The sequence below is a fragment of the Lissotriton vulgaris genome, chromosome 5 (assembly GCF_964263255.1).
Source record: "Lissotriton vulgaris chromosome 5, aLisVul1.2, whole genome shotgun sequence".
Classification (NCBI taxonomy): domain Eukaryota; kingdom Metazoa; phylum Chordata; class Amphibia; order Caudata; family Salamandridae; genus Lissotriton; species Lissotriton vulgaris.
This window is the reverse complement of record NC_141693.1, coordinates 616,328,427-616,340,979: the sequence shown is the minus strand read 5'-3', so window position 1 is coordinate 616,340,979 and position 12,553 is coordinate 616,328,427. Positions and strand designations below refer to the sequence as shown.

Genomic DNA, 12,553 nt, shown 5'->3' with positions numbered 1-12,553 from the left:
TTTGTTTGCACTCTGGTTGATCATGGGTGCTTGGAAGCGAATACTATTTTTAACTAGAAAAATAGAAGTGGAAGACGGACACGGGCCTTTCTGAAACAGCTAAGGCACTAGGTAATGCCCCCCCCCCCCTTTAGTGAAAACCCTTCATTTGTATTGTATCGTGTCAAAACTTTCTTCCCGAAGGGATCTGAAAGTATAAATGCCTGTAACTCCTTGTAGGGTCTACAAGGTTTCAATAACACATTGTAGACGTGATAGACTGCTTCACAGGAAAACCCTTTAACAAGAACAAGTACTAACCGGAACCCGAGCCAGTAGATGCAAAGGTCGTAGGGCAGCAAGGGAAATGTAGAATATTATCGAAAGTGTCTGTGCACAGGTGTTGCAAACAAAGAACACTCCCCTTTTAGGATAAATAAATTCTATAAACTCTTACAACTTCGATATTGGCGCCTAGTGAGGCCAGGCGGCCTGTCTAGCCTCTCCATTTGTCAGTATGCGGGGGCCCTAGAGACCCTGTTTAATCACCAGCTTAGTGTTTGCTTCCATGCACCAATTGTTCCGAATTGGCAGGGGCCTTTTTAGGTCTGTTACTGGCTTTTGCCTGCATCATTTCTGGTGGAAGGTGGTTCTATACCCGAACACTCCAAATTCTTTTTTTTTTTTAAAGAAAAACGTCCTTATGACACTCAAAGCTATACTAGCAGGGATTACCGTGTGATCCCTTAGCATAGATGGCTTGCTAGAATATACTCTATGGCTTGCTAGAATATACTCTGCTCTGCTACTGAATTCGCTTGAGGCAAGTCTAGCCTATTTGCTTCCTCTCTCCTTGCTGCAGGCTGTACTCATGGTCATCCTTAAATATGCTTTACTTTATAAAAAATTGCCACGACATTCGAGTGTGGCCTGCTCGTTTGTTCCAGTGCTTATTTTGAGTGGAGTCAGGACACAGGCTTCGACCTGGGATCTTCATTTAAATGAAGTTAATAATAACAAAAGCACATGCTTACGGAAAGTCAGCTAAAATAAATAGTAAACGCCAATGAACATCAGAAAAGAAGAGCATACAAATTACACTTAGTGCATATTCCACACCCAGAAATTAGACAAGACTGGCTCCTAGATCATCAGTTTGCTTTTAACTTTGCTCATATTTGTTTGGAATTTACTTCATCTTTTCTATGTGACTGATTGGGCAGGGAGAAGTCCTAGATCAAATCCTGTTCTCCGCAATTGGGCCTCAGTGGTTTAGCCTACAGCTGTCTGTTCTAGTGCTTATCTTGTTAAAACACATGGGCTGGTCCCCAAAATGTATCTTAAGAACCTAAGTGAGGAAGGGTTTGTGCTGGTGTGGCAGACCTTACCTTGTTTCACTGCTGTATTTGTGCCGGTGGTTTCCCGTGTTTGACACCAACACATAATTGTGAGCACCCGCTCTAGTGACCGTCCACAACATGGTGGTGCTGTCTTTTTAAAGTTTGAGATGAGCACTACAACTGTGTTTATTAAGTCAATATACTTTAAAAATGAATAATACCAGTCTCTCATGCCATTATTACAGCTTTGCATGGCCTGAAATAGTCTGAATTGTCACACTTGTAGGAGTGCAATGTTTTTTTGTTATGTTGGCACTTCAATTGGCGTGGTATGAGTGGTGCAGGCTACAGTGGCCTTCTGAGAAGGGTCTCGGCACTTCATATTTTTTTGTTTTACAAATTAAGCACTGCTTTCCTTGCTATTTGATCCAGGCAGCAGCTGCAATGCCACCACTGACCAGAGCCCCCAGACCACCTCTGGTGGCTTTTCAACCAATAGCCTGGCTGCAGAGCAACATGCAAACTTTCCAGGAAGGAGGGCATCTGTACCTCTTTATTACCATTGTTTGTGGAAGCAGAAATGCCAATTCACTAAATGGCAAAGGATCACTGTATTGGCTATCGTAATTCTTTTTCCATTGACCTTTTTGGAAATAAAATAACTGCTGCTCGGTCCCCCACTGCTCTGCAGTGTTTGATTTGTGAACAATTAAGTGCCAGGGTCCAAGGTATTTCACAGAGGCCCACATTAGCTGAGGCTGCCCACGTGTCACTTTACACTGTAGGTTTAAGTCCTAGTTTTAGCATGTTTTTAAAATGTGATAGTTTAATGCGGCGCTAATGAAAACTGCAAAAAAGTACACACATCGCCACCATGTCTCGTAAATACGTGCTAGTGTTTACTAATAAGTGGCTGTGCCCAACACCGGCAAATACAAGCACAAATTAAGCACTGGTGCTCGATAATTTAGGAAAGATGCAGACTGGACTCCGAGAACAAGGGAGGTGACAGAGTCAGAGTCCCATGAAATAAGTGCAGGGCCGGCTTTAGTGCTGGTGGCGCCCAGTGCGACAATGTTATTTGGCGCCTCCCCCAATAACCACCTCTGCCACGGATTCTCTCATTAGCACCCTTTAACAGTGACCAAGTCTCCATAACTACTCTCTCTTATGCATTGAATTAGTTAACCCCTTCGGCGCTTATGACGAGTCAGCTCGTCATGAGGCGCAGTGGAGCTGAGCTCATGACGAGCTGAGTTCGTCATAACTGCCGCGGAACGCACATGCGGAGCTAATTCCCTCCTGTGCCGGGCGGGAATTCCATCGGAGTGGGCGGAGTCATGACAAGCTCAGTTCGTCATGAGCACAGCTCCACTGTGCAACATGACAAGCTGGGCTCGTCACGAGCACCGCGGCGCTGCGCTGCCTCCGCCCTCCCGCACCGCGGGGGAATTAGCCTTGCGTGGAAGGGGTTAAATAGCCCCACTCATACCAGTAAAGGATGTCCGAGCACTTTGCATCACACACACATTACACGGAGACACTCAAACATACCTGTGTAAACCAATTTATAGGAAATTTCACATAATCCAAAGGACTAAAAGTGTAGGGGTCACATGTCGTCCATACTGGTAGGCAGTATAGTTTAGGAGTGCTTGGTGTGGAGAAGCACAAACTCTGAGGCGAAAAAGAAACAGCATAGTTGGGAGTTTTCTTTAATATCTATAATTAGAATCGATTTCTACCCAAATTAACCCTTTTTGCAACATTAATCTATGCTCTAATGTATACTTTGCAGTGAGTATGCAGTTCTATGATGAAAGTTGATAGCTCACTGCTCTATATTAGGACGTTAAGTTATAAATTGCAAGTAACAAAAGGATGTCTCTTTTAAAAGCAATAGCCTGCTGATCTGTTTGCATTATATGCACTCTGTAATCTACTTGATGCAGTTCCTTGCCTCAGGCATATTAACTCTCTGCACTACCTTCACATAAGTCTAAACATCAACTATACAAAACTCCAATCTCTCTTCAGGAAGAACATTATTAACAGGAGTTAACTTGACATTTTTGTGAGGCCTGGTAATTGTAGGAGGAAAGGAACGCGGCAGCAGGTGCTTTAAAAACATGATAAACTTGCAAAACACAGCGCCCCCAGAGAGCCAACATCCGGTGCAGTGGTACCGGTCGCACCACCCTAGACACGGCCCTGAGTTCCAGTGGGGCTGAAAGCATGAGTTAAGTGCTGTGTTCATCATGTTTGGCTCTCGCTGCAACTGAACTTGCAAGCCTGGTAGAAGTGTTCCGTAACCAATAAAACAGATCAAGAAAAACTTCAGTAAATGAAAGCTAATTTCGAAATACATATCTTAAACTGAAGGAAGAGTGCCTCAGGTTCACACACTCCTTTCAGAGGGTGAAATGCTGCCAGTCCGGGCACTGGTTCTTCACAGTTCTGGTTCAAAGTCCCAGCATGGCTGACATTCTTCATTGTCGGGGGTTTCAAGAACACCAACAAACAATGCTGTGGAAGTTTTACAAACTTTTATTAATGGAGGGTTCAGCTAAAGGGTTAACTAGCTCTGTTAGAAGACATATAAGGTTGTAGATAACAGAGATAGGTTCTCTGTAAAGCATACACTTGTTCATTCTCTGGCAACGATTAGGAGTCCTGCTACACTGGTAGGTTATTTATATAACAACTTGCCACCCTTATTTATTGGATGTGACAAATAATGCCAACTGTGAGTTTCACACATAAATTACGATTTTGGTGGCCACTTCACCAGTATCTAGGGCACTCATTATCAAGGCTATTCTGTTGGTTTATCCTGTAGGTTGAGTGATTTGGCTTTATTTCTTCTTCGTGTTGTGATTTTTCCCATCAGTATTGTTTGTGATTGAGCTTTATTAATTTTCCTGTTTTGGTTTGTCACCAAAGTTATTTGTTATACAGTTACTAAGTTATGCACGTGGCCTCTTTTCAATGCCTCTCTTGATTTCATCTGAATGGTGTATTTTGGTGAGCGCCATTCTGTTGCCTATGATGTTTTCTGTCAGAGCCAAGCTAATTGGCCCTTGCATTATTTCCTGGGTGGTTTCCTTCGAAGTGAAGAATTAGCTGAGTCCCCTGTGTTGGACTCACCAAAGTCGAGTTGGCTAATCAATATCCCTCTATTGATGCTCCCAAAGTAAAAGACTAGTTCACCCCTAAATGCTCTATATCGGTTTCTCCTTGCAGGGAAATTAGTTTGTTCCACAATCTCGCTTTCCTTGGCCATCCATACGTGTAATGTGCTGGTTTCTCTGAATGGTGAGGGGATGACGAGGCACCCTGTTAATTTCCTCTCTTAGTTTTCCACATATGTCTTTTGTCGTTGGGATAAACTGTTTGTCTACTTTTCCCCTCATCTTGCTCATGGAGACAGGAAACTGCACATTATTATCCTTGTAAGGTCTCCCTTGTACATGTACTTAAAAGAAAGTTTGGTTTCTGGAATTCTAGTTCTTCCCTCTCACTCCTCATGAAATAATCGTTTATCCTACAGGTAGGGTGTATTTGTGTATTATCCCCCAAACATAAGCTTACTTCATCTGTGTTGCTTTTACTTCGAGGCATGACGTGTCACCTTCCTAATGCTGTTGACTGCTTTCTCCTCAAGGCAAAGTTTGCTTGGGCCCAGTGCAGCTGTTCAAGGAGCTCCAGGATGCGGAGCGGGACCTTGCCGTAGTGGAGAAGATCACCGAGCTCATCAGCACTCTCCACGGGACCTACCAGGTATGAAGAAACTTATTCTGGGGGCGGCTTCTCTGCATCTCTGTTCTTGGATCCTTACCAAAGCATGACCCTTTCATGAAGCACAAGGTGTGCCTTGTGCTCCACCTTATGAGGAGTAGTGGCTGCAAGCGAAAATTCCGCTAGGAGGGGTAGAAAATCAATAAAATGGTTAGTACGAGTCAGGGGAGGAAAACATTTAATTTACCTACCTGGCCGCAGCACCGCCTCAACTCCGTCCTCCTCTGTTCCAGCAGGAAGCACACACCATGCCAGCACTGTGGTGATTGGTCTGAGTGCCGTGGTTCGGCGCTCAGAAGTGGACTATGAGCCTGTGCATGTTCCTTGCCAGGCTGTGCATTACTGCCTTGTGGGGAACATGCAAAGTGTGCATGACTGTTTATCCAGCCCAAGACTGCCGGCCAAACCGTCATGCGCACTTAAATGCCCCAACCACTCCTCCCCTGCTGGCTGTGATGGCTACCCCGCCACAACTGCCCTGTAAACCTCCCTCAGTGGAAAAATAAAATGATAATAATGTTGCGTTATCATTTTATTTTCCTTTCTCCTACAGTGGGGTGGCACTCCTCCGCCTTAGCAGAGGAGCCTCTGCTGCTTATGAGACTGGGTAACACTGTGATAAGTAAGTTGGATTATCTCATATTCTGTTGTGCCCCCTGGAATGAAACCTGTTCATGGCCCATCACCGCAGAAATCATAAATACTATCCTATTATTTCTAAGAAGTGTTACATCAAGAAAGACTCGATGCACCACAGATTATCAAATGTAACTCCTACTCAACTCATTTACATGGTCAAGTGCACCCACCATCAGCAAACATATTGCATAACTTCACCAATTATAGCAAGTAGACCCACCCCTCAAGCTTCTGACAAAGATCCGTAACTTTGCTGTGAACGATTTGCTTGTGCCTCCAACATGGCACCCATCATTGCAAAGTTAACTTACTGTCCCACGGTGGACACAGATTGTATGTTTGGTCAGAGCCTTTTATGATACTAGCATGTTTTTCCCAGTGACAGACATTTATCTATGCCTTCACTTGCAGCCACAGTGACGGAGCCTCTTGAAATGGCAAGCACGCTACTTTCTTGATGTACGTTCATAGTTCCTTTATGATGTTTTGGCGTAGAACCTGTTCGTCAGAGACTTATTGATACCATAGCATTCCTCAACCCTGACAGTCTCTCTGCACCAGCAACAGTCTTCATGATCCTCCGTGTGGAGGCCTGTCATGGCAGGAAATCCTTGGCGCCCGGTACTCCGTGTCCGCAATGGCAGAATGCTCTTGACTTAGTTCAGATTTTGTTATTAAATAGCAGGTTTCATTCTGCAACTGTCCTTTCTCTTCCTCCTGCAGAACTTGAACATGACAGTGGCCCAGGACTGGTGCTTGGCCCTGCAGAGGCTTATCCGGGTGAAAGAGGATGCTATTCAGTCTGCCAACAAATGCCGGCTGCGTCTCATGCTGCCTGGGAAGCCTGACAAGTAAGTGAGGAGCAGACCGGGCATGAGACCAGATAGAGGTACCAGGAGAAAGGCAGACTTGCCTTCTCACATCATATGAGCTCAGTTCACACGGTCACCTGGTGACAAACTGATATCACACGGTGGCAGGCAAGGCAAGCTGAAAATTCATGCAATGAGTGGGTTTCCAGCTCGCTTTGGAGGCACTTAGCAGCCAATGTCCATTAATGGGTGTGAAAACACCCCAGGACATCAGTAGCAACCCCATCATCCTTTTTTTCGTGGGGGATCAGGTTTGGGTGGGTCGGTGGAGGGATGGGACAGAAGGGCCTCCAAGGCAGTTCTCATTTTCAAGCCTCCCTCATCCAAGACCACACCCCGTCCTCAAACTGTGAATTTTATTTTAGAGTTGACAGGTCTGGAAGGGGCTTGGCTAAGTAGAGGAATTAGAGACTTAGAGACAAAAGAATAGCGGGACTGGAAAAGGAGAAAAGAGACACTGGGTAGGAAGTGGTATGTGAATACGTGTGAAACATGCTGTGGTACAGACGGCTGGTGTAAGTGTTAGAAAACGCTAGGGTTCAGATGAGGGCACTAGAAGTCTGGAGTGAGCGAGGTGGTCAGGAACTACTGGGACAAGTTAAGAGAGAACTAGACACAGGAGAAAGGCAGGAGACCGAGCAAAGGAACACAAACGAGGGTCAGAGATGGTTTGGTGCAAAAGTCAGTGTGGGACAAAGGCCACAGACAGAGGAACGCCTGAACCAGTGGAAATATCTAGTTGAAGAAGGAGGAAAGGGGGTGGGTGTAAGGGACGTAAGATATGATGGTGAAGAAGCCTAATGGGATTGGTGAGAGAAATTTGGCCAATTGTGATCTACGTGTGGGCAGAAGAAAGGGGTGGGATCAGGACAGAGGGATGAGGCCCCCTGGATTTATGAACACGAAAGGAGACAGTGGAGCCTTCTTAATGTCAGCACCTAACCTTAAATAACTCTTATATAAAAAATCCCTTCCTTTCAACTTAGGGAGATGTGTTCACACTGGTTGACACCCACCATCACAGTGCTAGTTCCAGCAGGAACTCAACAACATAAGCAAAAGCACAGGTGCACCACAGTATAACAACCGTGAAATTAATTCAAATCCAAGTATGACATGGAAGAAAGCTCTTCAGTTTTGATTTCTTTATTCTGTTTTGAAGTAGAAAAGACAGTACAGCCGACGCGTTTCGTCCCAACTAGGGACTTCTTCAGGGCAGTTTAGGAGTAGCGCTTCTTGTCTGTATGCGTAGGTATGAAGATAATCAAGCAACTAATCAATAAACTGGTCAGTAGAATCAATGTTCCAGCTGCTGGATGGACCGCCGGTACTCGTGGCGTTCGAGGTGACCGCATTCTCTGCCCCGTAATCATTTTTTACAAGCCTGGTGCTTATGCCTGATGGGGCATCCACCTTCCACAGTTATTACGACCCAAGAATAAATATACCTAGAATTAAGACACATGGTCATTACCTCCTCAACCACTTGGATTTTGACTACAGGAACATTGATTCTACTGACCAGTTTATTGATTAGTTGATCGATTATCTTCACTTCACAATATTGGGACCAACACTGCCACAGATCACACGTGAAGCTATATTATTATAACCCATCTGAATGACCTCATCTACCTACGAGCTCCATGCATTACACATCTTCGTCTTGAGAACCTTGGACTTTACCCTCTTATATTTGTATGGAGGACGTCAATTTGAGGCATAGCGCGCACCTAATACCGTCTTTGCTACGCATAAAGACAAGAAGCACTACTCCTAAATTGCCCTGAAGAAATCCCAAGTTGGGACGAAACGCGTCGGCTGTACTGTCTTTTCTACTTCAAAACAGAATAAATAAATCATAACTGAAGAGCTTTCTCTCATGTCATACTTGGATTTGAATTAATTTCACTGTTATACTGTGGTGCACCTGTGCTTTTGCATATGCCCCCTGGATTTATGTATACTCGGTGCTTAATTTGTGTCAGTGTTTGCAGGCGGAATCCACCGGCACTCCTGATTGGTGACCTGCACTTATTTTCCTTAGCAGACTTTGATCCAGTGCAAGAGAGAGAGTACATACACAGCACGCATACTGTCCAATACTGTCACCTTCATGTATTGTGCCACCCCAGGTGCACATCCATCCATCACACACACAATCACTCTGTGTGCACTGCTTAGTACGGTATCCTTTCTGTATTGGGCCATGGTGTTCTGTTTGTAAGCACACACTCACCGTGTGCATGCTGCACAACACTTCACCCTTTCTCTATTGTTCGTCTCGCAAACACACATAAACCCAGCAGATCCTTTCATTGTACACTCACTGCACAGCACTACATCACTCATATAATGTTTTCCTTGCAGGCATACATTCACTAAGTACATGCAATAGCCTTGCTTGTACTGTCCAGCACTGCTCTATCCCTGTACTGTACCCCTCCCAGGCACCCACACACATCTAGAGCGGCCACTATTCCTGCGCTATGCACCACTCTACATCTAACTGATGTAGGTAAAGGGTGAGTTAAGCACTGGGTAGCCAAACTTTAAAAAGGCGAGTGAGCCTGTGGGCCTCGCAGTAGTGACACTGGGTAAAAGGGACCTTTTCATTCCTACTGATCACTTCACAGTATGCTGCCACCACTGAGCTCGTTCTGGTTGTCTCTTGGTGAATGCAGTTGCGCTTTGGGTGCCCCTCCCGGTCCAATAAGACCACAATCTGAGAGACAGGACTATGTTATGGTGCACACACATGATCCGTGTTTGCCTATACCAACACAAATCAGCATTATGGAACCAGACAACAGTATAGTTGTGTACTTAGGGCAGAGGTTGACCCCATTAACTGCTTGACTGCAGTGCGAATTTCGCAGCGGTGTGGAGGTTACAAAAGTGGGCGGGGCGCGTCGGCCAACGGATTTGCGCAGCACTAGCCAGGTAGTGCTTGCGACGGCCGTTGGCCGACAGAAGCAGCGAACAGGTTAACAAGCAGGGAACATTTCCATACCAACAAATCGGTAGTGCAAGAAATTTAATCACCTCCAGCTAATGGCAAAACCTTTTACACACGCCCCATCAAGACTCCTGAATCACAACCAGTGGAAGAAAAATCATGCACACACATTCTTGTCTGGTGAATGCTTAAAGCACCTTTCCATGATTTAGTTGGATGTTTTGATTTTCAATTCCTTATATTGAAAATGCCGGGATTTTAAGAGATTATTCTGTCACATCACCAGCCTGAAGTATCATGGGGTTTCGGGGGGAGGGGCATGACGCTAATGAAGTCAGCGTAAGGTTGTGCGAGTGGCTGGTCTGGTGCAAAAGGGGCAGCTTGAGAAAGTTTTGTATCCCTTTCCAAATGTCAAAACTGAAATGAGGATGTGAGCATATGTACCAATTTAAGTCTAAAAGCAAAGGACCATTAGTTGCGCCAATTTGTACTGCTCACCACTGCCAAAAATGGCAGGAAGATGTACTTGACAGGAAGCTCGATGGAGGCTGACAGCAAATAATTGCATTGGTAGAGGGAATGAAAGAAGTGACAACAATCATTCTCAGTCACGTGCATAAGGAAAAAAAACTGCGGTATTCACATGCACACGACACACCACTATGTATGAAAGGGATCATTTTTTGTGCACTTTGACCTTTTGCCTTTGTTCTATTTTACTCAACGTTACAATGAAAATGCATGCATTAGTCTTCCTCCGTTATTTTTTTTTTATTCTTGCCTGGGGTTGACTAACAAGTTCAAAGTGATGTTCCTTTTAGATTTTGAAATTATTCTGAGCCTTTGCTCGTAATGACACATTTTCTGAAAAATGTAGCTCTGCTTTATAGTGTTCTTACCTGCATTAATGCTTGTTTTGATTATATGTATGCATTTTATATTCGATAGCTTGGTACATTTGTGCTTCTGAAAAACATTGACACATTCCTCTAAAATGCTGTAAAATTCGGAGATGTGACATAAAGAAAGCGCCATAGGTTCTACCCGACCGTGAATTGTTGCAAATCTCATTGGTCCAATTAATTCATTTTCTTAGTCCGTATCCTTCTCAGCCGCTAATCAGGGCCGACTTGGGGAACGATGAGCCCTGGCAAAATGCTGAAACCAGCCCTCGCCTCAGTCTGGCTCTCTCCCCTTTCCATCCACCCATTCTCTGCTTGTCCTGCTGACTTTCTTGTCTCTCTCAAACGTATTTCTCCTCACCACCCTCCCTCTTTTCCTTCTTCTCTTTCGTGAAGTCCCCCTGTGCCTGCTGCAATAAACCTCGGTCAGCTGGTGATAGCGGCGAGGGCACCAGCTACAGCCCAGAGCTTTGAAAACCGGCCTCCAGGGGCCGCATCTCATGTGGGAAATGCTTAGAGGATAAAAGGCCCACCCAGCCCTGCAGCTAATTGGTTCCCTTTCTTCCCTTAGTATCACAATTAATTTAATCAGTGAATACCGACATTGCACTATCCGGTCCATTCCAAGCCCGTGGTCCATGAGCACTGATCCTGGAGTATAAAGAAATCACTTGAAACCTTTTTTGCGATTAGCACTATTTATTTGCAGAGATTGCAAAACGGCTACAAAAAAGGTTGCAAACAGAACAAACTTTTAAAATCACACATTTAAAAGCAGAACAATTAATTTCTGTGCAAAGAGTAAAAACTTCACTGCGTGAAAGAATCAACAAAGAAAATATCAGTTTAATTATTTTTACTGCAGAACTATCATTTGTATCACACATGGTACAAAAACAATTTGTTTCTGTAAATATAGAGATATTTTCTTCTAGTAGTATCCCTGCAGCGAATGGAATGAAAGCATACTCGGATATGTGTAAAATGCAAGATTACAAATTTGTGCTCACCGCTGTAGAACTGGTGTTTGATGTACGAAGGCTAAAGAAGGGATGTTTCTTTTGCAATAGAGACATGGATCACCAATGCAAATTTGACAATATTCAAATTCGATGGCCACTCTTGACTCCAATTTACTCAGAGGAAAGCACGGGCTAATATTCATTTGCATTTTATTTTACTGACAAAGAAGGTCAAATTAGCAGCTACAGCTCATTAATTCATTGACTTTTTCAAATGAATCGGACATGGCAGTAGCTTGGTCCGCTCACTTATGGAATGAGTTTAAGCCACACTGAGGTTCAGGCCTTTTGACGCTCTAGCATCTATGGGCTCCCCCTCTTCTGATCATGAAGCAGTCGGCTCTCATTTACTCAGACAAGCTGCTTGAGCACCAGCTTCTGGTAAGGATTCGATTAATGAATGTCTTCCTCAGGGAGTTTCCGGCATTTTTAGAGCTGGGCAGGGGTTTTCATTATTTCAAAGAGGTTCAGCCGTTCCACCAATCGTACAAGTCACTTTTCTTTCTGGCCGTGCAGCTTCATAGGGTGGGTACCACTTATCCTCCTGCCACCTTCTCGGTTTGTATTGGTCAAGCATGTGGTTGAGTTGTGGCAGCGAAACAATTGCCATTAAGGCGGTGGACTTTGTCATGCATGTAGCAGATGAGGGTGGTAGGACCTGTTTGAGAACTCCTGCATCTCGAAGTGATATCTCGCATGGTGGACTGTAAAGCGCACCTCTCGATTCAGTCTACATACATGTGAACAGGAGAAAGCACTGCAGGAGGGTTATCTTCCGCCGTCTCTTTCTGGACTCCTGCAGCTTGCCTCTGCGTTACTTCCTGTTCACATGCCCTTTCTAACAACCTGGGTGCCTCAGAGATCCATCTTGTCGCCCAAGTCTATGTGCACCTGCCGTGTGATGTGGTGTTGGAAATGGGCTCTAACGGTTTATTCTTGGCTGAGGTCTCCCAGTAGCGGAGCTGTCTTTGGGCAAGGGAGGACTGTATGTCCAGACATTTGCTCAGATTAAATCCAAATAAGACTGAGTATTTTGTTAATG

General features: G+C 44.7%; 1 protein-coding gene across 6 annotated transcripts in view; it reads left to right on the top strand.

Moving 5' to 3' along the window:
• The window catches only part of ARHGEF10L (Rho guanine nucleotide exchange factor 10 like), a 763,679-nt gene that overhangs the window by 616,405 nt on the left and 134,721 nt on the right, over positions 1-12,553 (top strand). For all 6 annotated transcript variants that reach the window (XM_086922050.1, XM_086922049.1, XM_086922052.1 and 3 more), the window contains 2 exons: positions 4,984-5,099; positions 6,480-6,607. In XM_086922050.1, coding sequence (XP_086778176.1) covers positions 4,984-5,099; positions 6,480-6,607 — 244 coding nt within the window. The remainder of the gene's footprint in view (positions 1-4,983; positions 5,100-6,479; positions 6,608-12,553) is intronic.